This window comes from Pleurodeles waltl, chromosome 9, assembly GCF_031143425.1.
Source record: "Pleurodeles waltl isolate 20211129_DDA chromosome 9, aPleWal1.hap1.20221129, whole genome shotgun sequence".
NCBI lineage: Eukaryota > Metazoa > Chordata > Amphibia > Caudata > Salamandridae > Pleurodeles > Pleurodeles waltl.
Genome location: NC_090448.1, coordinates 871889995 through 871914849, shown reverse-complemented (window position 1 = coordinate 871914849; position 24855 = coordinate 871889995). Strand labels below are relative to the sequence as shown.

At 43.1% G+C, this 24855-nt stretch overlaps 1 protein-coding gene across 2 annotated transcripts in view; it reads right to left on the bottom strand.

Annotated features, from left to right (window-relative positions):
* The window catches only part of PPP4R3A (protein phosphatase 4 regulatory subunit 3A), a 266563-nt gene that overhangs the window by 156264 nt on the left and 85444 nt on the right, over positions 1-24855 (bottom strand). For both annotated transcript variants that reach the window (XM_069208168.1, XM_069208169.1), the window contains exon 4: positions 17215-17832. In XM_069208168.1, coding sequence (XP_069064269.1) covers positions 17215-17832 — 618 coding nt within the window. The remainder of the gene's footprint in view (positions 1-17214; positions 17833-24855) is intronic.

The window sequence follows — 24855 nt, the reverse complement described above, 5'->3', positions numbered from 1 at the left end:
GGTATGAATGGGGCTGCCTCCAGGTAGGGCTTTCTAAACCAAGATCACAATAAAGCATGAGAGCTCTGCACACTGCTCTCATTAACATTCCTGAAACAGTTACAGTATTCTGACACAGAAAAAAGAGCAGGCTCTGCCTAGAAACTTTATTACCTTTAACAATAGAAACTGCTATCCCACCCCTCACCTTTCCTATCTACCGTTGGTAGATGGTAGGGGTTGGCCAGTACTCAAATACTAATCTGCATCCCTCTACTAACCAGGTCCTCACTGAATTTCTAAAGGCAGTCTTTCCTCTATCAAGACAGCATCTGGGTCTCTATCGCCCCACTGCAGCAATGCACTTACACTACCGGAGAGAAGTTGTCCTCATCCACCATCTAATGCCATGCTAAAACCAGATAGATCCAAAAATGGATCACTGTGGCCCCAGTACTCAACTCATACAACACACAGAACTACTACCATATAAGTGCTACACACTATACAGATTTAACATGCATATAGGAAAGCCAAGGCAAGGTTCTGGGTTTCACATTACAGCAGTATTTCAAACATGAGATGCCAGAAGGCTCGCCTCACCTAAATCACAAAAGGTGATGGAAGCCATGCTTGCAATAACTAGTACAATCGCTCTGGGTAGCATTCCATCCCATCCTTTTTTGCCCACTGTGCCACTTTATACAGAAGCCCACATTATGCAAATCAGTACTGACCCTGTGCCTAATGGGAATAGTCAATTATGAAACGCCAGGCAAGGCCTCCTCCGAAGAGGAGCAAAAGCAACCCCTTTCCTCTCCTCAACACACAGCAAAATGTCTGGTCATATTACACATTCAAAGAATATGGTACAATACCACAACCACTTATAGGGATGAACCCTGTGCATGGCCAGTAGGTCCAACTTATATTAAGACATGCTTAAAGCACCACTTGCGGTGACAGCACACATTGTGGATCCCAAATTAGACCTATGCTAAGAATATGCCAGATTAGCCTGCAGCCAAGACAAACTAAGAAGTCACAATACAAGTTTCACAAGAAGTCTGGGCCTCAAGGCAAGTGCACTTGACCATTCAGAGGACATTCCTGGTCGAACAAGTACCAGTACCACCATAGAGAACACAGGCTATAATTCCCTCAGAAGGAACACATTCTCTGAAATAGTTTGTTTAAAATATATACTTCTTTGGCAAACTAAATAAAAAGTCATGAGAATAATTTGGCTACTTGTATTTAGCTGCTAACATTTATGCTTTGACTTTAACCACAACGGCTATCAAATTCTATAATTTGAATCTCAAAACAATACACAAAAAGAAAGAAACAAGTATGCATCAAATACACAAATTCTGAAATATTTTGTTTAATTCAGGATACTAACTTAATTTGGAGCATCAATTTCAAAAGCAGCTACCAAAGGAGGGAGCAGCCACTTAGAAGGCTTAAGGTTAGAAACATTTTGGAGTATATAAGTAGTTCTCCTGTACTACTCTTAACTGCCTTTGTAAATTAGCCACAAAACAGCTAAAATGGGAATACTTGTATATCCCTACCAAAACCAGAAAGTATTGTGTCCCTCTTTATAGAGGTGGATGTTTCGTGTCAAAGTGTAAAAAAAACAAAAAACTGGAAGAGTATGTAAGAGGATTACTCCTGTAAAACTAATATTCTCAAACAAATTTGTGAATCAACGGCATGGTGTCAGTGGCTTTAAACAAATAGCCATAAAATCTGCACACTTGTATTCATCACTCATACATGGCAGAACAATTAAATCAGTAGACCCCTCTTAGTTTATGCCACCACATAAAAGCACACAATTACTGAAAGCAGCATTAAATCAAGTACTTCCTCAACAACTTACTACAATTAATATCCTGCTTTCTTTAACAGCGCTCTGCCTAGCAATAAGTAGCTAAGGCTTTTTTCCAGATATTGAAGGTAACGTATTTTAAGATAAGACTTGGCTAACAGAATGTCCTACCATCAGAATGACACGGCTATGAGCACACCGTACAAGTTCAAACTACCATGCAGTTTCTAGACACAGTAAATATGTTGTCTGTTAGGAGATTTTCATAATGGAATAGTTAAGTAACTTTCCTAAATATGCTACCACATTCAGGGTTTAAAAAATGGGAGTAGTAGGGTAAACAATCCTTTCTTTCTTTCTTGCATGTGCATTATAGGAATATCCAGGGCGATACAGGAATTGTCCAAATATAGGCTATTTATAGTGTGGTATAACTCTGAATTTCCATGAATACTCAGTTGGGATTCAACCAAAAGGTATATAGGAGGGCTTTGGAACTTAGGAACCATCCAAGTATGCCAGTTTTCAAGAAAGCCTTGAAAAATATAACTTAAAAGAAGCTTTCATCTCAAGACAATCTCAACAACACATTTCAAACTCCCACCTAAAAGAAGGGACAAGGACATGCAGAACAGTGTTAAAAGAACTCCTTCAAAAATCCACCAGTGGAGTCTCACTTAAGAATCTGTTCCGTCAACTTGGTCTCTCACCTTGCTGGGGCAAAGGCTTCTTAGCACTAATAACTTTGCAGTGCTACCAAGAGACAATAACCTTTGTACAAATTAACACAATAGTATGATATTCGTCACATTCAATTTAATCAGTGGATTACAAACGCACTTCAGAAACATATAGACAGGCTTTGTTTAAAAAAAAGTGCTGTAGATATGAGACCCTACATAATGATAATCAGCTAAAGTTTTGAATAATTTTATGCACTTGTGTAAAGTGAGCTTAAGGCGTTAACACAGCCAAGAGAGGTGGTGGGCTGGACTGATTTCTTTCTTATTGTGTTGATAGTTTTTCTATTATAACTGTACAGACCAAAAAAAAAAACCAATGAAAATGTACTATTAAAAACCCAGGGATAGGTGCTACTTTGATGAGGGATGACTGCTTGAATTTGGCTTGTGCCAGTAGATGGCACCATTTTATGATTTTAACTTTGTTTGCTTTGCTAAACAGAGGAAGGAGAAAGAATGTGAGGCGGCAAAATATAAATATATTGATATTGATTACAGCCTTGCTGTAAGGAAATGCCTCCTTGGCATGGTTACCCCCTGACATTTTGCCTTTGCTGATGCTATGTTTTGAATTGAAAGTGTGCGGAGGCCTGCTAACCAGGCCCCAGCACCAGTGTTCTTTCCCTAACCTGTACTTTTGATTCCACAATTGGCACACCCTGGCATCCAGGTAAGTCCCTTGTAACTGGTACCCCTGGTACCAAGGGCCCTGATGCCAGGGAAGGTCTCTAAGGGCTGCAGCATATCTTATGCCACCCTGGGGACCCCTCACTCAGCACAGACACACTGCTTGCCAGCTTGTGTGTGCTGGTGAGAACAAAACGAGTAAGTCGACATGGCACTCCCCTCAGGGTGCCATGCCAACCTCACACTGCCTATGCAGTATAGGTAAGACACCCCTCTAGTAGGCCTTACAGCCCTAAGGCAGGGTGCACTATACCATAGGTGAGGGCACCAGTGCATGAGCACTGTGCCCCTACAGTGTCTAAGCCAAACCTTAGACATTGTAAGTGCAGGGTAGCCATAAGAGTATATGGTCTGGGAGTCGGTCAAACACGGACTCCACAGCACCATAATGGCTACACTGAAAACTGGGAAGTTTGGTATCAAACTTCTCAGCACAATAAATGCACACTGATGCCAGTGTACATTTTATTGTGAAATACACCCCAGAGGGCACCTTAGAGGTGACCCCTGAAACCTAATCCAACTACCCGTGTAGGCTGACTGGTTCTAGCAGCCTGCCACACTCGAGACATGTTGCTGGCCACATGGGGAGAGTGCCTTTGTCACTCTGTGGCCTATAACAAAGCCTGCACTGGGTGGAGATGCTATCACCTCCCCCAGGCAGGAGCTGTAACACCTGGCGGTGAGCCTGAAAGGCTTACTCCCTTTGTTCCAGCACCGCAGGGCACTCCAGCTAGTGGAGTTGCCCGCCCCCTCCGGCCACGGCCCCACTTTTGGCGGCAAGGCTGGAGGAGATAATGAGAATAACAAGGAGGAGTCACTGGCCAGTCAGGACAGCCCCTAAGGTGTCCTGAGCTGAAGTGACTAACTTTTAGCAATCCTCCATCTTGCAGATGGAGGATTCCCCCAATAGGGATAGGAATGTGACCCCCTCCCCTTGGGAGGAGGCACAAAGAGGGTGTACCCACCCTCAGGGTTAGTAGCCGTTGGCTACTAACCCCCCAGACCTAAACACGCCCTTAAATTTAGTATTTAAGGGCTTCCCTGAACCTAAGAATTTAGATTCCTGCAACTTACCGAAGAAGAAGACTGCTGAACTGAAAACCCATGCAGAAGAAGAAAGAAGACACTAACTGCTTTGGCCCCAGTCCTACCGGCCTGTCTCCTGCCTTCTAAAGAAACCTGCTCCAGCTACGCTTTCTCCAGGACCAGCGACCTCCGAATCCTCAGAGGACTGCCCTGCTTCAAGAGGAACAAGAAACTCCAGAGGACAGCGGCCCTGCTCCAAAAAGACTGCAACTTTGTTTCAGAGGAGCAGATTTAAAGACCCCTGCAATCCCCGCAAGAAGCGTGAGACTTGCAACACTGCACCCGGCGACCCCGACTCGACTGGTGGAGAAACAACGCTACAGGGAGGACCCTCCGGCGACTCCGAGACTGAGTAACCAAAGTTGTCCCCTCTGAGCCCCCACAGCGACGCCTGCAGAGGGAATCCCCAGGCTCCCCCTGACCGCGACTAAATCCCGACGGCTGGAAAAGACCCTGCACCCGCAGCCCCCAGCACCTGAAGGATCGGAACTTCAGTGCAGGAGTGACCCCCAGGAGGCCCTCTCCCTTGCCCAGGTGGTGGCTACCCCGAGGAGCCCCCCCCCCTTGCCTGCCTGCACCGCTGAAGAGACCCCTTGGTCTCCCCTTGAATTCTATTGAGAACCTGACGCTTGTTTGCACACTGCACCCGGCCGCCCCCGCGCTGCTGAGGGTGTACTTTCTGTGTGGACTTGTGTCCCCCCCTGGTCTGCCCTCCGAAGACACGGGTACTTACCTGCTGGCAGACTGGAACCGGGGCACCCCCTTCTCCATTGAAGCCTATGCGTTTTGGGCACCACTTTGAACTCTGCACCTGACCGGCCCTGAGCTGCTGGTGTGGTGACTTTGGGGTTGCTCTGAACCCCCAACAATGGGCTACCTTGGACCCCAATCTTAACCCCGTAGGTGGTTTACTTACCTGCAAGAACTAACAATACTTTACCTCCCCCAGGAACTGTGAAAATTGCACTAAGTGTCCACTTTTAAAACAGCTTATTGTGTTTTATGTAAAAAGTATATATGCTACTGTGATTATTCAAAGTTCCTAAAGTACTTACCTGCAATACCTTTCAAATGAGATATTACATGTAGAATTTGAACCTGTGGTTCTTAAAATAAACTAAGAAAATATATTTTTCTATAACAAAACCTATTGGCCTGGAATTGTCTCTGAGTGTGTGTTCCTCATTTATTGCCTGTGTGTATGTACAACAAATGCTTAACACTACTCCTTTGATAAGCCTACTGCTCGACCACACTACCAAAAATAGAGCATTAGTATTATCTCTTTTTGCCACTATCTGACCTCTAAGGGGAACCCTTGGACTCTGTGCATACTATTCCTTACTTTGAAATAGTGCATACAGAGCCAACTTCCTACATATACTAAAAATAGACATGAGCTGAAAGATATGGTGAAAACTATACATAATTTTTACGGTGTGCAATGCTTTCATAAATGTTAGCTTGGCTTTCGTAATGCACAAATCAGTGCTCGGTAAAGGTACAGCAGTGAAAAATATTCAGAGAAGGTTTGGCAGTTAGAGAAATGACATTTTTAGTAAACGTGAACTCCTAATCTGGTCTTTCTTGTCTATATTGGTAAAGACCTACACAAGATTATAGTCTACACCTGCCTGGGTCAGTCACTACCCTCTATTGTCTATTCTTAAAACCATTCTCATTGGATTAGTTTGCAATAATGAAATTTCATCTATTTATACTCAACTAGACTAGAAGCCATACAAGTGTGGTCATAGTGTGGTCGTAACAGGGATGTTCATTTAACCCCTTTAATGGTGCACCCTCACACCAATCCAAGCATTACCTGTATGGCTCTCTTTCTTGTAGTTAGTTATTCTCTACAACATCTCATTCCCTATGTATACCTTTTAACTTTATCCAATGTTTTGCTTGTAAAGATGTAGTTGTTCAACAACATGTAGCACTCAATCACCAGTTTCTATTTTGCCAAGGTCTGTGTCACTGTACACTGAGTTGTTTTAACAAAACTGATGCTTCAATGTGCTACTTTCAAATATAGAGAATAGCTTATCAATGTATCCTTCGTTTAAAACGTGTGTGAATGCCTAGCACTCATACAAAGGGGTAATCTGGAGCAGCAGTCTCTCACCACATTCTATGAAACTTAATTTATATGCACTGGCACTATTTACACTACATACTGCATTTCTTATATTCATCATTTTAACCTGATGCATTAGTGAGGTGCAGGACTTTCAGCTGCAACCCTTGACTTTACACAGGCTAACCAATATTCTAAACACCATGTGGATTGTGTCCACCAGAACAATTTTTAATTATTATTAGTATTATTTATATATTAGAGAGAAGGTTATTTGGATTGGTTCTCAGAAGAGACCCACAGGCCCTCAACGAAAACTATTCTAGGCAGAGTGACTGGCTTAGACAGGCTTAGAAGTGAGATTTAGGATGGTAAAGCAAGTATAAAACTTATCAAGTTGTAACATGCACATGTATTACACCAGTCTACAAACTTGTTCATGATTTTCTGAGAGTCTTATCCACGGGAAGGGAATGACTGTCACTGCTTTCATGAACGGTTTTGTTCTGATGGAGATCTACTGGGCTGGGTCAGAACCTGCATGGAGGAGGGGGATGGGGCACCTGCGTAGCGGACCTTACTCGACCTTAGCCATGTGGCGGGGGTGATTTACCTCTTACTTCCAGGTGTCTATTCTACTGCTGCTCTGACGACATGGAGAAGTTCACCTCCATTACATTTGACTATCAGGGTAGCAAGGATGAGCAGTCTAAGGCGTCTCAGGGGGGTAGGTTAAGAGTAGTCTCAGAGCTCATGCAACCAAACAGGCTCAATATGTGAATGACCAGCCCATTGTTTTTCTTTAAAGAAAAGAGAAATACTTTATATACACCAAAATGTAATGTGGTACAAAAGGTAGAAGCATGCGTCTACAGCAATGACTAGAAAGATAAACAAACTTTTAGACTAAAGCACATCAGTGGAGCAGCTTTCTTGTAATCTGTGACCTTTAAAGTAATTCCGTACTCCTCGACAAGACAGTTCTTATATCTGGGTTGCAGTTATTTTACAAAAGTCTGTTTAGTCAATTCAAAGTCTTGTCTAAAGCGTTTTTACAGGACTCTGGGATGGACCTAGAATTACAAAGTGCAGTGGTGCACCCGTTATCTGCAAGAAGCAATCAGTCCTGGACACCACAGCTCATCTAGGCAGCTCTTTCCTCCTCTCATTGTTGTCTGCTGAAGAGGAAAGCAGCTTGATAGCACATTGGACACCTGTTCCCGTCTTCTTGGTGGGTAATTCTTTCCCTCTGGTCTGTAGCGCTGGGCAGTTGCTGGGACAGAAAATCTAGTTGATTCTCCTTTCAAACTTGGTTTCTTGGTTGGAGGTCAATTGGGTTCATGTAGGTCAGCTCCAGGCACACTTCCATGGCAAACTGTCTTCTGGGTCACTTCTCTCCCAGCTTAGAGGTTGGACCTCATTGGAACACGCGGACAGGCTCCCTGATCTCAGAGCCACAGCTCATCCATGAAGATGTGAGGATTTCTGGAAAGTCTTCGTGTGTTTGGGAGACAGGCTATTAGCGATATCAACCATGGATCACTGTAGTTCTAGTACCATTCGGAGTACTCCAATTATTGGTTAATGAAGCAGTCTGGAATTGGAATCAAGTGAGAAGGTTTGGGTTCCACGTTTGTGGTTTGCGGACAGGGTATGATATGGATTCATTGTCTACAGTTCAAGAACCAGATAGAGATGCTCCTTTACTTAAACCAATATTCTTTTTGCAGTTCAGCCAATTCTTTGCATGAGGTGATGGGCTCTCGGAGCAGGCAGCAAGGACCCATAACATACAGTAAGCACGAAGCCCTGCAACTGGCTGTCATCAGGATTCCTGGATGGGCCACTCAATAAAAGACAGAAACATCCCTCCCCATCACCTCAGGAATGTAGACAATGAACTTCAATTGTCTTGGGAAGGTCCTATCAACGCCTCCATCTTATGCAATGTCAAAAACTGGGGCAATCCAAAAAGGATCGCACTAATCACAGTATAAAGGTACTCACAAACATGGAAGTCCTGATAGCAGGCAATGTACACACAACACACACTCGACATACATACAGGGATGTCAGCACATGGTCTGGGGCACGACATTCGAGAAGAACTTTAGGGGAACAGGGTGATGATTACTCCAACAACTATTTATTCAAAAATGGTACAAAGCCTCCACTACTCACGGTATATGTCTAAGGCAACACACAGAGTCTGGTGTCAGTAAAGGGGTACGCTTTTGGAAGTCCTAACTTGACTTTAGCTTCAAGCCAGACGCTGGGTCTCATTGTCAAGCATATGTTATAGCACACATGCTTGACTGATTATGTGGGTGCTGAGCCAAAAGAAAGCTAGGATACTAGATTTATTCGAAGTTGATTAACTCAAAGAAGTCGCGCACAACCTACCTATCACACAGGGACATAATGCTAAATAAGATTGTGAGTAGATGCCAAAAGGGCTTTTCTGTGGACTATAACACATAGGTAAACAACAGATTTCGGATCATTTCACATACTGAAATACTTTCTTACAAAAGCGGTCATCTGTCAGATACTGGTCCGGCTTATTTCAATTCCACTCAAAACTAGGAAGCCAATTTTAAGATGATTAAATTGTTATTCTCCGTTACTGCAAAATGAAGCAATTAAATTCTACATTGACTGGACAATGTTATCCTACTCTGGTACCTACAATTGGGTAGGTAGAACGTGTTGTCCTTCGATAAAGATGCAAACTTTATCTTGAATTCCTTTAATAAAAACCAGTGAAAGGAATTTCTACTGGTAGTAACACTGTGCTAGTAGTCTTAGGGATGGGGATATCAACAATTTAAATATCAATATCTATTTAAAGAGAAGTGTAAAATCCAATATAACAATTAACAATACAAATCTTACTTTAGCAAGGAAGACGAGGAAAAAAATGAAGTGTCAAAGTGGTTTGGCTACAAATGAAATAATCCTATATCCTATCATGGCAATAAAAAGATTTACAATTCACAAACAGTAAAAGCTTCCGGGATCCACATCACATTTTGATAAAACCCACCTATGCTGGAAAACGGTTCATTAGGGTATTTTAATGCAAAGATCACAGTCAAAAGCAAACCTGTACAAGAGTATCATCTGGGAAACCTAAGCATTAAAAGATGATTGAATACTTATCTGAATACACCTCTAGATAAAGTCAAAGGATCCTAACAGCGAAACCTTTCTATTAAGTTGGTTTTACAGTCCCCATAATGTTAATTTATTCAGTCCTATATACTGTGACGGTGTGATGTTTTCTGACCTTTTTGATTGGTAATGATTCTGAATCACAGTGTTGTCAGTGAGAATATATGAGTTACTGTGACCTGAAAGAAACTGATTACCGATTTATTCATGTGAGTGAGCAAACGAAAAACATCCATTCAACTGAAAATAAATGTTTTTTTAGTCATCCTATTACGGGCAATGAGGAGGAACACAGCCTCACGTGATTGTGGAATAAGCTGCTCAAGCATTAAAACACAGGACGCCTTCACGAAGTACTATTAAACATGTTTTTTGCCACCGTCTCAGAAACGGTGCAAGCTTTTTTTTTTTTCTTTCAGTGACATGCATGGAAGAGCCCAAGAGCCAAAGTCATGCGATACGATATAGCTCTGTTTTGGATACTGCAGTCTTCTTGATCATTAAGATACTTGGGCAACAGAGGAAAGAACAGTTGCATCTAAGGTGTTTGCCAGAAGAAAATATTTGACTGGAAAGTCCCATTTTCGAAAATCGAGGCTCTTAACTAAAGGGGTGCACAGAACTCACTGAAATGGCTGCACAGTCTTCCACATTTACAAAACACAATGGCCTAATTTTGGTGAGGGTGACATTTACAAGACCGAATTTAGAGGGATGATTGCCTAACTTAGAGAAGGGTGGTAAACATTTTTAGTCCTATAAATAGCACATGTCCCACCAGCATGTTCTCTGTCTCGCACCGGGCCTGCTAGGGGAAGTGCCTTTATGATATAAAACGGTGGAAGAGCCCTGGGGAAGATGTGACATACGCCTGATAAAACATGTGACTTTAACTTACAGATAACTGCCATGCACCAAGCATATCTGAAAGGGTAACTTCAGGTCTATATTATCAGTGCCAGTTTGAGGCTAAAATTCACGCTCTAAACAGCATGGTGGGAATTTCAACTGGAGCTTTTCCAATGTAAGCAGTTAGACTAATCAGAGTCCGCTACTTCTGCAGAAAGGCATCCACCTCTATAGTGACTAAAGACTGTAGAAAAGCTTCTAATATGGCAGATAATATACAGCCACCACACTTTTTTGCCCGAAAATCCGTCACCAACATCTAAATCCATCCTCAACAGGTCCCTAAAACCCTAGTAGTAATTAACTCATTCTCAACACGGGAACAAAGCTGACTGTTTTACCACCCATGGCAGTAATTGGTTGCAGCAATACAGCAACTGCATCCAGGGACAAAACATTCTTGTAACCAATGGAAGCTCACCGCTGCATGATAATAAGCAATGTATTTTCTGGCGTAGCATAAATAATTGTGTTTTTTACTGGAAGATGGAGAACTAGAGTGGGCAGCTCAATTCCAAATGTTTCACTAAAAACTGAATTCTATAACTGCAATCCTTAAACTTTTGACTTCTGTGGACCCCTAACGAATCATTACTAGAAGCAGCATATGCAGTCTAAGCAGTAGTTGTGATATGAACCCCAAAGCATTAAATAAAAATACACACAATTATACAAACAAGTACACAAATTACAGAATATTTTACTTAATTCACAAACATTTTCAGAAATTGAAGTTTTACGGGAAAGTTCGAGGTTTTGAACTCCTAGTATTATTTCTAAAAGACAAAGCAATAGGCAAGACTATAGCACATTGCCTTTTTCCCTCCTGACGCATGCTCTTTGTCTAGGCATAGAAGTGCTGGCTCAATTGAGGCCATCAATCTATACTAGATTTTGTTTGCTGTATTTGCACTGCTCCTACAAATAAAGACCGACAAAACCTAATTTTTATATACCAATTTTTTTTCTTTCTTTTTTTTCCTTTTTTTTGAGAGCTCTTTATGAATTTTCATACAAGCAGTAATGCATCACAGCCTTATATCCTGATTTAGTATATATGAATTTCAAATGTGTGGCAAGTGTGGTGCAAGTATGAGAATATCACAAACCAAAATGAATCCCTCCAAGTCTTCATTTTACACAATACCAGAAGTGTCCTTGTCCTGATCCCTCCCTCCCACCCACCCTCTGTCCTCACCAAGGGGAGGACCACAACTTTTCCCAAATATTAAGTACACAGCATTTAATTGTGTCCCCCATCTGAAATATTGTGTGCATCGTGGCTCTGATGGAGGACCAGTCGAGTTTTATGAGTGGGCAGTCCCAAATGCATAGAAAGGTTTATTTTTGCTCACTGCCCGCCAGCAGGCCGCCGTTGAGGATCATCTACCTATGGTGTGTAGCGTGGTTTGGGACTAACATGAGCTGTACAAAATATGTAGCTAGCCCAGTCTGAAGCCTGATTTGGATCTCCCCGGGAGCCCCCCCCCCTCGAATTGTCCTGCCCGTTTCCCATTTTGCTCTAAGGGTCAGCATGGTGTTGAGAGCGTTATTTAGTTTCTTTCTGTATATCACAGAAATAGCTTTCTTAAACAATCTTTTCAAAAGAACTTGATCCTCAAGGGGGGTTGATTCCTCAATGGGCATGTCGGCTGGAATGTGCTTGGCAGAGCATGCTTGAGTTGGATATATTTATAGCTTTGCAAGGGCTTGAGCTGGTATTTATCGGCCAGGGTTAATGGTGCCTTTCCTTGCAAAACATCACCTAATTTGGTGATCCCTATCAATTTTCCTTGGTCTAAACCCTGTAGATTTCCTATCTCAGACAGGATATCGCTGGAACAGAGGGGTCATTTCTGTCAGGTGGACCCTCCAGCCCAGATACTTGGTAGCTTCTATCCATATTTAGGAGACTGACTTAGAGTGCACCAGACAGTTACGAGCCAATTTAATCCTGTAAAGCGCCCCCTCATAGCCCTCTTTACCCCATGCTAGTCTGTATAGACGTGTTGCCGGGTCATCCCAGGGCAAGAAGACCCAATCATTAACTACTGTCAGTTGTGTCGCCCAACAGTATTTACGGATATTCCGGCAGTCAACTTTCCTGTGAATTTCTGGAGGGCGTTCTCGGAGGGCTATTTCTCGAAAGTACGAGCCAGAGAGCTGCTTATGTCATACGAAAAATGACTTTGGGCACCAAGTTTGCAGTGTTTTGCAATGCATAAATCATGCGCAGGAGGGTCATCATTTTGAACATCACCACCTTTCATACCAGGGAGTGCAGCAAGATCTCCCAGTGTTGCACATCCATCTCAAAACATTCCAGGGTGGGTTTAAGGTTGTGTTTATAGAAGATCTGCGGGTCTTGCATGAAGTACATGCCTAGATATTTGAAGCCCTCATCTACCATGGGCATAAGGATATCGCCTTGTAGCTCTGGGGGAGGCCCCCTGATCATGTGCATGAGTTATGTCTGCCAGTTAATCTTGTACCCAGAGAAGATGCCAAAAATGCAGAGTATCTGCATGATTCTGAGATGGTAAATGTGGGTTCTGTGACATAGAACACAATGTCATCCACATAGAAGGAGATGCCTTCTTCCCATGTCTCTCCCCAGGTTATTCCCTGTATCAGAGGGTCCCTTCTGATGCAAACCGCCAGAGGTGCCAAGGCTAGGGCACATACAATAGGGAGAGCATGCAGCCCTGATGTGTGTCCCTATGAAGTTCACCCTCACCTGTGCCTCTGGGCAACAGTGTAAAAGACGGACTCAGCCCAGGAACATGGGAGCCAAACCCAAGGCACTCCAAGACTGTGTGCATATATTTCCAGTCAAGGGTCTCAAAAGCATCATGGAAATAAAGTCAACCAGAGAGCAGGCCATCAGCCTGAATAGTCAAAGATTGAGTCTGCTGCATCTGCTGGGCCATGAAGCCCAATTGGCCTGGGTGTATCAAGGTGGTTAGGATCTGTCTAAGCCTGTTTGGCAGTATTTCTGACAGTGCTTTGGCCTCTATGTTTTAGAGAGATATGGGTCTTTACGGCCAGCAGCAGTCTGGGGGTTTGTTTCCTTTGTGGATCACCACGATTGTGGTCTGTCGCTGGTACTGAGGTATCTGTCCCATGGCCAGGGCTTCATTCCACATAGTTAGGAGGTGGCACACTACTTTGTTCACTAGTCCCTTGCAGGGTTCAAAGGATCTACCGTTTGTCCACATCACCTATCCCGAATTAACAGAGCTGATGGCTTAATCTTGCTAGCCAATAAGTCACTGTCTGGAATCTGTCTGTGCTCAGCCAAGAGTCAGGGGACAGCTATGTCTCCAGGGAATTTGAGGATTTGATGAGCCTGTAAGGTACCCCTATTGCCATAGAGTTCAGAGCAATAGCATGCAAATTCTTCCGCTAGGTTTTTTGCTTTAGTCCTGACCTCCCCAACATTCGTCACTAGTCTGGGGACCCAGTGTCGCGTTTTTTTCTAGCCATGCTAGGACCTTGCAGGCCTTAATCCCAACATCATACAGCTGCTCTGTGTCAGGACATGGATTATGTATGCTTAATCTGCCACCAGATTTCTGAACTCTTTCTTTAAATTTAAGGGTGTGTGCCAGCATCTGTGTTCCCTCCTTTAGCAGGTGTCTTTCCAAAACTGCAACTTCCTCTTCTAGGCTATCCATCTTGGCCCTCACCACCTTCTTTACTTCTATTGAATAGGCCTACCCTCCTAAATACAGTTTTGCATGCTACCCAGACAGTAGTAGGTGAGGCCACCAAACCTATAATATCTGTGAAATAGTTGTGCGTTGCCTGTCGCCACGGCTTCATGATTTTGCCATCCCTTAATTGCCACAGACCTATTACTTTCAGGCTCGGAGCAGTCCTGGATTCCCCCAAGCTCCAACCAGAGTGGTAAATGGTCCGATATGCCCTGTACCGGATGTTTAGTCAGCACCAACTTGGAGATGTGTGTGCAGTGCATAAAGATATGGTCTAGTGGTGAGGCACTGTGATTTACCCCCGGACAGGAATGTGTAGAGTCTCTGCCCCGCATGTTGAAGTCATCATGTATCTACCAGGCCCATGGCCACCAAAAGTAGTCAGTGAGGACGCGGGGTGTTTGTAAATCAGTCTTTTGCTTCTGACATGATGGCAATAAAGTCTTCCCCCCATCCCCCAATTTCAAGCTGTAGTAGGAGGTCACTGAATGAAGGGAAGGTGATCTGGTGTTGATGTGGCGGCATATTTCAGTGTTGTGTTAACATAACTAACCCAAACATTTCTGCCCTTGCCACCTGCCACCCTGCATGGTAGGCTTTGAACTGCCAAACTTTCCCCAAATAGCAGAGCACCTGTCACCCCCATAAATCCAATACATTAACTCCTATTAACTTGGGTGAGGTTGGCGCAGTCCCATCAATTCCCCGCTACTGCCCTCTCACACCCGTAGGGATACTGATTGGTACAGGGCCCCCGGACCATTCTTCATGTCAATTAACTTTTATTGGAGCCAATGAGGTCAGTAATAGCCCAACCTAGTCTCTGGAGTGTGTCACATATTAAGAAAAATATGCAATAAGTTCTTACGTCCCCAAATGTGTCGCCTCTGATCAGCCAACCGGACTGTCCTATCCTCAGTTGTTCCCGGTAGCATTCCGTTAGTGATGTTGGGTTCAGCGTCCCCTCATAGGCCAGAATCTCCCTGTTGTGGGTATCCTCGCTTTTTGCCTAACAGCGCCATACCTCCAGCCAGTCCCCTGCTTCGCCAGGTGAAGTGCCAAGTCTTACCCTCTGCAACAACTCAGTTTAGCTGAGCATAGCATTATATATTTTTAAGTCCCTGGAACAGAGTTCCCTCTTGACTTCCACAAAGCTGTGTCGCTGTTGTACTTGAAAAGTGAAGTCCGGATAGAGGTGGACGATAGAATTTTATTATTTCAGGTCAAGTGCACATTTGTCTGCTTGGAGGATAACTTTGCGGTCCTTATAAATGAAAATGTGGGCAATAATTGTCCTCAGGCGGGCACGGGGGTGTTCCCGGTGTCTTGTGAGCTCGCTCGCCAGAGGAGAATTTTTAAAGGCCCTTTAGTTTCAGTACGTTGAGAATTAAGTGTTTCATGAAGAGGTCTGCGCTAGGTCCCTTTGCTTTTTTGGGGACGCCGACCAGACGCAGATTATTTCTCTAGGAGCACTCCTCCAGGTCTTTGTCATGCTCGCATCAACTGGTTATCTTCTTGGAGCTAATCCACTTGTTGGAGGGAAGCAGAGGAGCTGGTTAGGTCCACCACAGCAACCTCAATGTCTTTTTTTCCTACGCAGTCAGGGGTGTTGGCAGATGTAGAACTTACTTTTCCCCAGCGGGGCCTGAGCCTACCGCTTCCAAGTTTCCCAGCTCATCTCAAGCCCTGTGGGATCATACAGCTCCAGCTGTCTCAATGATGACGCCTGGGAGCTCTTGACCGCTAAGCAGCATTTTTGTGGGTTCATCCAGGGCAGGACTGTGCTGGTAGAGACTTACCTCACTCCTCCCCTCCACGAGGTGCGTTTGCTCAGTTCTCCATTATTTGCCTCTCAGCAGTCCCCCAGACCCTGTTGGATCACTGCCCTGTGCACCATCCCTCTTGGACTGACGTTGCTGTGCGTCTACTGAGGGTATCACCCCCCCCCCCCCCCCCAAACTCACGCTCTGTAGCTATGGAGGAGGGTCTGAGCCTTTCAGGTTGCACGAGTTTTGCCTCCGTCTCACAGCCGCACTCACCAGTGTTCAAGCAGTCTGGCGCCCGAGCTGGTGAGTTTGCGTCGTCCGTGCGGCTAGTAGGTCTTTGTGGGGCACTGAAGGGGATCTTTTGGTCCTGTCCCCTAAATGTTGGATGTGATGGCACGCAGTTGCTGCAAGCGTCCGCAGATCCCCAGACGCCCGGTGTCGTGGTGTGTGGCTCAGGTAGTCTGGTGGTGTGTGGCCCCACGAGTCCGAGGGGCACAGACAATGTGAGGGGAGTTTGATTGCGTGGGACACGCTGGAAAATGGGGTGTCACTTATGTCCTTACTTTTCCCTCGGTTCTGGGCAAGGGGGCCTCACCAACTATGGTCGGATGGCAGGGTAAGGCTCGTCGGGTGTTAGATCACTTAGAGTGGACCCATGTTTGGCTGAAGGCCACGCCCCCCCTTTATACTCCAATTTCAAATTCCTACACACCTATACAGAATATTTCAAACATTTTACTTTTCAGATTTGCTTTATGTATATATACTTTATTAACTGGCTATTTTTTATTTAATTGTATTAACGCTCACGGACCCCATTACCAGGCGTCACGGAACACGGTTAAAAACCACTGTCCTACACCTTTTACAAGGCTTAATATATATAGGGGGAAGCTGATTCATTGCACTGCATTCTCATACAAGATCGCCTTGCTACCATAGATTCAGACCAGCAAAGTACTGTGCAAACATCCAGCAGCACAACAAACCTAAAAGATAAAAGTGGTGGAGAATGAAGTTAGCAGAGAATCGATTTGAAGAATTAGGTGTAGGCAACATCATGGGACACAGCAAATGAGGTTTCCAAAAAAACGGAAGGCATTCTGTGCACTTAAGAAAAAACAAAGGTCACTTTGTTTTTTTTAAATAAAACTGGTCTTCAAGACAAAATTAATCACAGCCCGTACATAAACATTTCAATTTAGACTGCGCAATAGGAATTTAGGCTTACCTGCAACATTCCCACTATTTCTACTTTATTAAAAAAGATGAAGGAGTGAAGTGTTGATAGCATATTTTCTTCAAACACTGAGGGTGTGGGTAGGACCATGTCTTGAATATATTGGACTCGGTATGTCTGGTGTATTTTTTGCTTTAGTTCAGGGTCCGATATAGTAATCACCTCTTTAAACTTAGCTGTTTTAGTCAGAAACTCTCTGTGTTTTCGTGGCTGGGAGGAAGTTGGGTCGTACTCTAGGCATCCAATTATGTCCATTATACAGTCTTCCGAAAACATAACTTCAAAAAGTGCAGTTCGATTTAAGAGGAAGATTCCCTTGACAATTTCATACAAATGGTGCAAGCCTTCAGTGTTCTCTAAGTCCTCGCACACATGAAAAAGTTCCAAGAGCTTTTTTATATAGCCCTCGTTCTCCAGGGCGGATGCAAGTTTTTCTCGCCGCAAAGGGGAAGGCAATGAAGATGCCACCACTTCTGTAATTTCTTCTAATCGACTCAATTCGCAAGATGGCAGCTCTAGACCAGGTGATGACATATCATCGAAGCGTTCCTCTTCAGACTCATCCACGAGATCCTGCGTAATATCCACGGACGGATCCTTTCCTTGGACCTGTTTAAAAAAAAAAAAGTTTTATTAAGATCGTATAATCGGAGACAATACCAATCTAATCGAGAACTGTAGAAAAAAAAACAGAAATTTGGGTTGCACACTTTTATCCCAGCAATGAAGCACCTAGTCTCACTTGGGATTTTACATTTTTTCATGCATTAATCATTCCTTTGTTTTTTTTTTTTAACTGAAACAGGCCTTGCTATTCCTTATGAATATCCTTTTATACTGCAAATAACTTAGAAACTTTGCCAATTTTTTTCAAACCTAAATTTAATGAGGCCAATTAAGTTGCTTTCTTTTCTTTCATTTCTTCATCAATTTAAAGGGCGATAACAATTGCTGTACTTTTATTGGTTTGAATGTAGGTGTAATTCTGGTCTCCACAATACAATCACCTGATTCTTTATTTTTTCTGGTCATGATTGTCTCATGTCAGTACATTTCTTTCATTCACAAAGATGACACAGCCACATGTGCATATTTCTTTAAATATACATCTCTTTTGCTCATGCCACTTACAAATCGATGTGTCATTTTTATCACAACATGTGAATGTTTCATAAATACAGCTTCAGGCAAATAAATTTAAGTGCTCAGTGTCAACATAGCAAACAAATAAAAAAATCTGAGTTCCTACATAAGTTCTAAAAGTAAGGATTTATAGCCAAATACTCTTTAGCAGCTAGAATTCTAGAACAGGAATTAAGACACCCAATTGTTTGGCCAACAGGTGCAGGAGCACTTAAGTGGCAACTGAAACTCATTAGAATTACTTACAAGACCCAGCAGGAACCAGAGTTTGGAACTCAACAAACAAACTGAACTCTCCAGAAGGAGTCCGTAAATTTACTACATTACATTCACACATTACTCTAAAATGAAACTGCAATCTGCTCTACCCATACAGGTAAAGCTGTTGCATAGCTATGACTGATACGCTTCAACACATTCTGAACTACATGCCTGTCATTGTTTGTTTACATTTTCAGATTTGCCAATTAAAGTTCGGCCTGCGCAGATTTTCGATTACTCCGACTAATCAGAGTATTTTTGGTAATGCCGCGTTACTCGGTCACAGAATTACTGATATTTATGAGATTTCTCCTGCTCGTTTAATGAAGAATAATTTTTTGGGGAAATATCTTATCATGAGAACACGTTTATAGAGCGCAAGCAGACCCTCGCACTCAAATGTAATTCAAGCATAATAAGTTATTAGGTAATGTTGACACCTAGTTAAAATCTCATACATCCAGAGTCTTAGGTGAAATATGGTTTTACAGCACTATGGATAGATCACAATAGCACAGGCTCTTACTGTGAAGTATGCACGACAGTGCTTCCTCGAGGAGTAAAGGTTTGGAATGAACAGTACAGCTTGCTGAAATGGGTCTGCTGCAAATTTAAATAGGTTTAAACTTTCAAAGCTCTCACCTAAGGAAAGTAAATAGATATTGATATGGCCCTGTCTATTTCATTGTTTGGTGCTGGAAGCAAAAAATCCACACACACCACCACCAATCTCAAACTGCCCATATAACTGACATACTCTTCTGTCATCTAGATACTATTCTACAATGTAGCCAGGCATGCATCCACCATGAGACAACATAATGGAAACCACAACACAGCATGAAACAACTCCAGGTATAACACCTCTTCCTTACCAAATACATATTAGCAAATAGTGCTAAATACATAAATCCTAGAAGCTCTGAGGTAACTTTATTGATGGCACCCCTCTGTCAGCTCACAACCCAAACTATGGACTTACAAAACAAACACCAACTCCTACCTCTTCAGTAGTCTCAACACCAACATTACTCTAGTCTACTGCATTAGCCTCACTACTGATTATCTCTATCTACATCGCTGTCAGAACCCTGCATATCAACAACACCCCCTTCATCAAACACTGGTCATCACAATTCAACAGTAAATGACTATCAAGTTGTCATCCTTAGTTTCCAATGAACTTAACTTGAGCATCTTCAAACTTAACAATGATTACTTTCCACCTCCCACTTTCATTGACTACAGCAGCATTCCTTCCTGCGTTGGCCACAGAAACTTGACAAGTAACCCTTGTTTCACCTGTGCTTACAGCGACGTTTCTCTTTTCAGTAACCCAATCGCCTCCCTCAACACTATATTTTAACTTCAAATGTTCTGCTGTAACAAAACCCAACCTTTACGCACCATGCTCTGAACCCTCTTGATGACAGTATGACTACAATCTGACACCCCACTCATGACCAGATGCTACCCCAGAAAAACGTTAGTGACAGCTACACTGCATCTGAATAACAAACGATCTACACCAGTAGTAGCATGCAGAGCAATAAGAAAACTCAATTTTGTCTCACAAAGTACTAATCCATATCCATGCCAGTAGACAGCTATTTGTATAGGATACTTTATAAATATGCTCGCCCTTGACACCAACCAGTTACGATTGTGGAGAATTAAGCACATTAATATGATCAAGACAGTGTTCAGGAAATTCCTCAATGTTTCAGAAATAAATGTTTTTCCATTATCTGACATTTACCTTCTGCAAACCCTCTGATCCAAAAATGAAATGGTTACTTACCAGTAGTAGTAGGTTTGGTAACGAAGAATATTTTTGACTCACATGATGTACATTATTCCGCCACCTAGTGGGTGGATCCGGATTTCTCTTCTTAAGTCCTCTTTTTCCCCCTTTTTAATCACCATCTGTGGCTATTTGCTGCTATGTTAATCCCTCTAAGATGTGCGCACCAGAAGCCCCTGTGCCTGGTCTTCAGATTCTTTTTACCCCTTGGCAACTTGGCTTCCTGCTATACTTGAGAAGTATTATAGTATCTTCTTAGCTGTGTTGCAGCCCATTTCTTTGGGGGAACAGGTGGGTTGCATGTTAACCCTAAAAACTGTTCAAGCTGCAAAACTACTCCTACTGGTAAGTAACTATTTCGTTTTGCATCTAGAATCTTTTCTAGATGCACATGCTGTGCCTCAAGTTTTTAACCATATCCTTGGTCACTCGTGATGTTTCAGTACTCTGACACACGTCCACTCAGATGTCCAAACAGTTTTGTGAAGGTGTGACTGAATGGCTCTGTGGCCACAATCGAAAGTTTGTTAGGAAGGCCAGTGTGGGTCTTTTTACTCGAACGCGCACTGGATCTTGCCTCTAAGAGCAAGTCTGAATTTTGGTAACACTATAGGATTGTTTGAACTATCCACCTTGCCATGGCACCTAAGTCACTGGTAAGATTTTGTTTGACTTTGCTAATGATTTAAAGAGCCAACTTCCCTTGTCCTTCCTAGGTGGTACATTACTACCCTTATGCACATCTAGCATATGTAGGAACTTTTCAGCTTGTATTTTTGGTTGAGGGTGGAAGAACGGGAGCTGAATTGTTCTATTCATGTGGAACTGTGATATTACCTTTCGAAGGAAGCATGAATGATCCACATGACTACCCGGTCCTTGGATATTTGCAGTTAAGTCTGAGTGTTTAGCACTTGCAGCTCTCTCAACCTGTGCAGCCACGTGACAGCAATTAGGAAAGTGGTCTTTAAAGTTAGGAACCTTTCTTTTGGAGGGACTGAATCGGCTCCTTCACTAGCTCTGTTGGTGCCAAGTACAAATTTCACATAGGTTGTTGCCAATCTGGGTGGACAACACTTTTTTCTCTTCCTAGTAACATTTGAATAACTTGTGTAGTGAATAAGCTTCTCCCTATAATCCTTTTGTGTAGGCCACTATTGCTGTCAAGTATACCTTTAGTGAATCATATGTTAACTTATCTAGGAGGTATGCCAAGTATCTGACCAATGTACTATCTTGTGTCCTGTTGTGGAACAGTTCCTTTTCTCTGCACCACAGGACGCACCTCCTCCATTTTGCTATATAGCATTTTTTTTTTGTACTGGGCCTTTGAGCTTCCTTTAGGATGTCCTTCGACTGCTCTGGGGGTGTCCAGGTGCTCAAACTGTCTTTAGGACCCAGACAGACAGACTTAGGCTGCTGATTTCTGGGGGGGAGGGGGACCTTGCCTCACTGCATAGAGAGAGTAGGTTGTGTGCTGGTAGTGATCTCTTTTTGTACCTTGTCTATATAGTCCCTAAATCCCTGCTGCCAGTGACCGCTAAGTGTGAGGAGGGGGGGTGAAAGCAGATGCACAAGACCATCATACCTATAATTTTGCCAGTCCTCACTGTCAGAGACTGACTCTTGTGGTAGCGTTAGCCTGCTTTGTGCTTGCTTTAATCCTACTGAGGGTGGGGAATGCTCTCTCCTCCACTGTGTGGATTCTTGTCCGTAGTAGGATTTTCTTTCTTTCTCCGGGCTGCGTTGATGATTTAAAAGTTTATCATGGACCCCAGTCTTTGAAAGGTTCCATGCCTGTCTGGATGCTTTTCTCGGAAAAAAAGTATCTTCAGGGTTGTACCTGTGACCATCAGCCCTGCTGGCTCTCAGTAGCTTTGAGTGCAGAATTCAGGCATGTATTGGCAATGGCCTTCCCCTCTGCGACAAGCACCGCTGCCCATAACTGAAACTGCTCTCTAAGTTGCTTCATTTATCTGACTTTTCCCAATGTTGGTGGGTGTACAAATGCAGGAAAGCATTAAAAATAGCAATCCTTCACTGTGTTGCTGCACCTCTTCATTTTTCACCCCACCATTTCCACTGTATTGCTCTTTCTCTTGGCAGTGGCCAGGTAAAACTAGGGACATTGGTCATCTTTTTTGTTAAGGTCATGATGATGGAATCTACCATTGCACTTCCCTGGGTGTACTTCTATACCCTTGGGGATCCAGTCTTGCATTATGCTGGTTCCCTGTATGCCTCCCTTCCCCGATCTAAAATTCTTGTAAGCTTTAGGAGGTACTGGCTCTTGCTTTGCAAGGGTTTCAAGAAGAAGGCAAGTCTCTGCCTTCTCTTCTTCCAGCTGGACCCCATACCTGTCCGCCACTGAATCATACGGTGCAGTGTCATCCTGTGGGGATGGCCTCAAAGAGATTTAGACTACTCCCTCCTTGGCAAATTTGCATAAAGGTCCTGCCATTGGTCATTGTCGATACTGTCAGCATCCTGAAATATTTCCTAATCCTCCAGGTCTTGTTCCTTGAACATCTCTTGCTCTTTTTCTTATACAAAAGGCGTGGTGGCCATTTCCAGTCTCACCAGCTCTGAATCCTTTCAGCTGGGCTGCCCTGAACACTTCAATGGGATCCTAAATTCTCAAAAGGTATGTGTCAAAGTCCTTTTTCTGTAGAAATGTCTGCTTCAAGATGTCTTTTCTTCTGCTGTATTTCAAGCATTTTCTCTTCAGCGTCTTCTTCTGAGCCAGCACTTTGGTCTGTTGATTCCATTGTCCTGTTCTCTCTCTGATGTCAGGAAAAGTGAGGCTTCTTTTGTTTTTGCTTTCCTTTAGTCGATGATCCTTTTGGTGCCAGGCAGTTTTGTGGTATTTGGGTTGCAACAACTTTTATTCAGCTCCCACTAGTCCTTTGGATGTCACCTGAGCATGTTTTCAGAGTTCTTCCTCCTTGTGTTTCTTTGGTCAAACATCTTGCTTCAGCTTGATACCTTCTCCCTTAGTGTCTGATCTCTCAGCCTACAACACCTCCGTGCCTATGTTTTTCACTCTCGAGTCCACATTCGCTCAGTGGTAAGCTCCCCTTCTTTTGAGTCCTACTCCTTAGTGTCTTAGGGAGGAACGGGGCACGCTTCCCAGGCTTTAACACTGAGGTCTCTTTGGAGACAGGCTGCACACTTGATGGTTGTATTTCTGGGCTAAGTTATTGTGACACTTGGAACAGGACATAACAGGAGTGTTTTCCATTTCTCTCGACAGTTGGCGCCGCCTACATTCTCCATACATGTGGTTGGCTGCCCACATGGTCCACCCACTTTTTGGTGATCTGTGTTTTTTAGGTATTTGTCTTCTCCCTCTAGTAGTATCTTTCGTGGTGGATATTCCATTGCTCTTTTTTCCAGCATCTGCCTAGTTTCAGCTTGTGCTTGCAGACCAGATATAGGAGACTCCAGGGCACACGTCTGACATCACAGAGGGATAGACATAGCCCCAGATGAGCACAGATAATGCCCAATAAAAATAAAAAAAAGATAGAAAAAGAACTAATAAGAGTATTCCGAACCAACCACTACATGGTGAAATAATGCACAGCATGAGAGTTCAGAAAAGATTCATGCAAAAAAATCTTTAAAAAATAATATGAACACTATTATTACTCTTTCAAACGAGTAGTGAAACCGCTAAAAGTAATCAATTATGAAAACAGGATAACTCATGTGTCAAAGTAAACAGCCAAACTGTCCTGAGAAATCAATTGCTATCTTCTTCCATGGTTTGCTTAGTAACAGCACTTTTTAAAAGGTGTCTTAGTAACTGAATAATGCTTCTTCCAAAGCAAAACACTTTGCTATTCCTCCCTTGCTACCAACTATGTGAACTTACTTTTTCTTTTTTTTTTTTAGTTGCGGAAACCACAAGGTAGTCTATGCACACAGAACAAGACACATCCTACGCGATTCTGATTTGATTCAGCATATTCAGGTCACTCACTACAATTACAGCTGTTTCAGACAATTTAGAAACTGATTTTCTGAAATGCGTGTATCTGTCTGGGCAACAATTTTATGCTGGGGGCCACCAATATCGAACACTCCGAACAACACTGATACACAGGACTGTTCTTACACACAATCTCTTTCAAATTCATCTAGCATAATGGCACAATTCTGTTTCACTGCTGCATATCCAATTAAGCAACCACACATTCAGCCAATTAATCACATCCATACGTTTCTTCTCAAAGAGGCATGCAGGAGCAAGCAGCATGCTTTCACGTTTGAACCATAAGACATGTATGTGATCTCAAAATTGTACTCTTGTAGTTTAGAAATTAACCTAAACAATCTTGGTAAAGCCTTTCCTATTCCCTTTTCACACAAATAAACTAATTGCTTATTCACTTGGCAATGGATATGCTTTAATTTTGTGG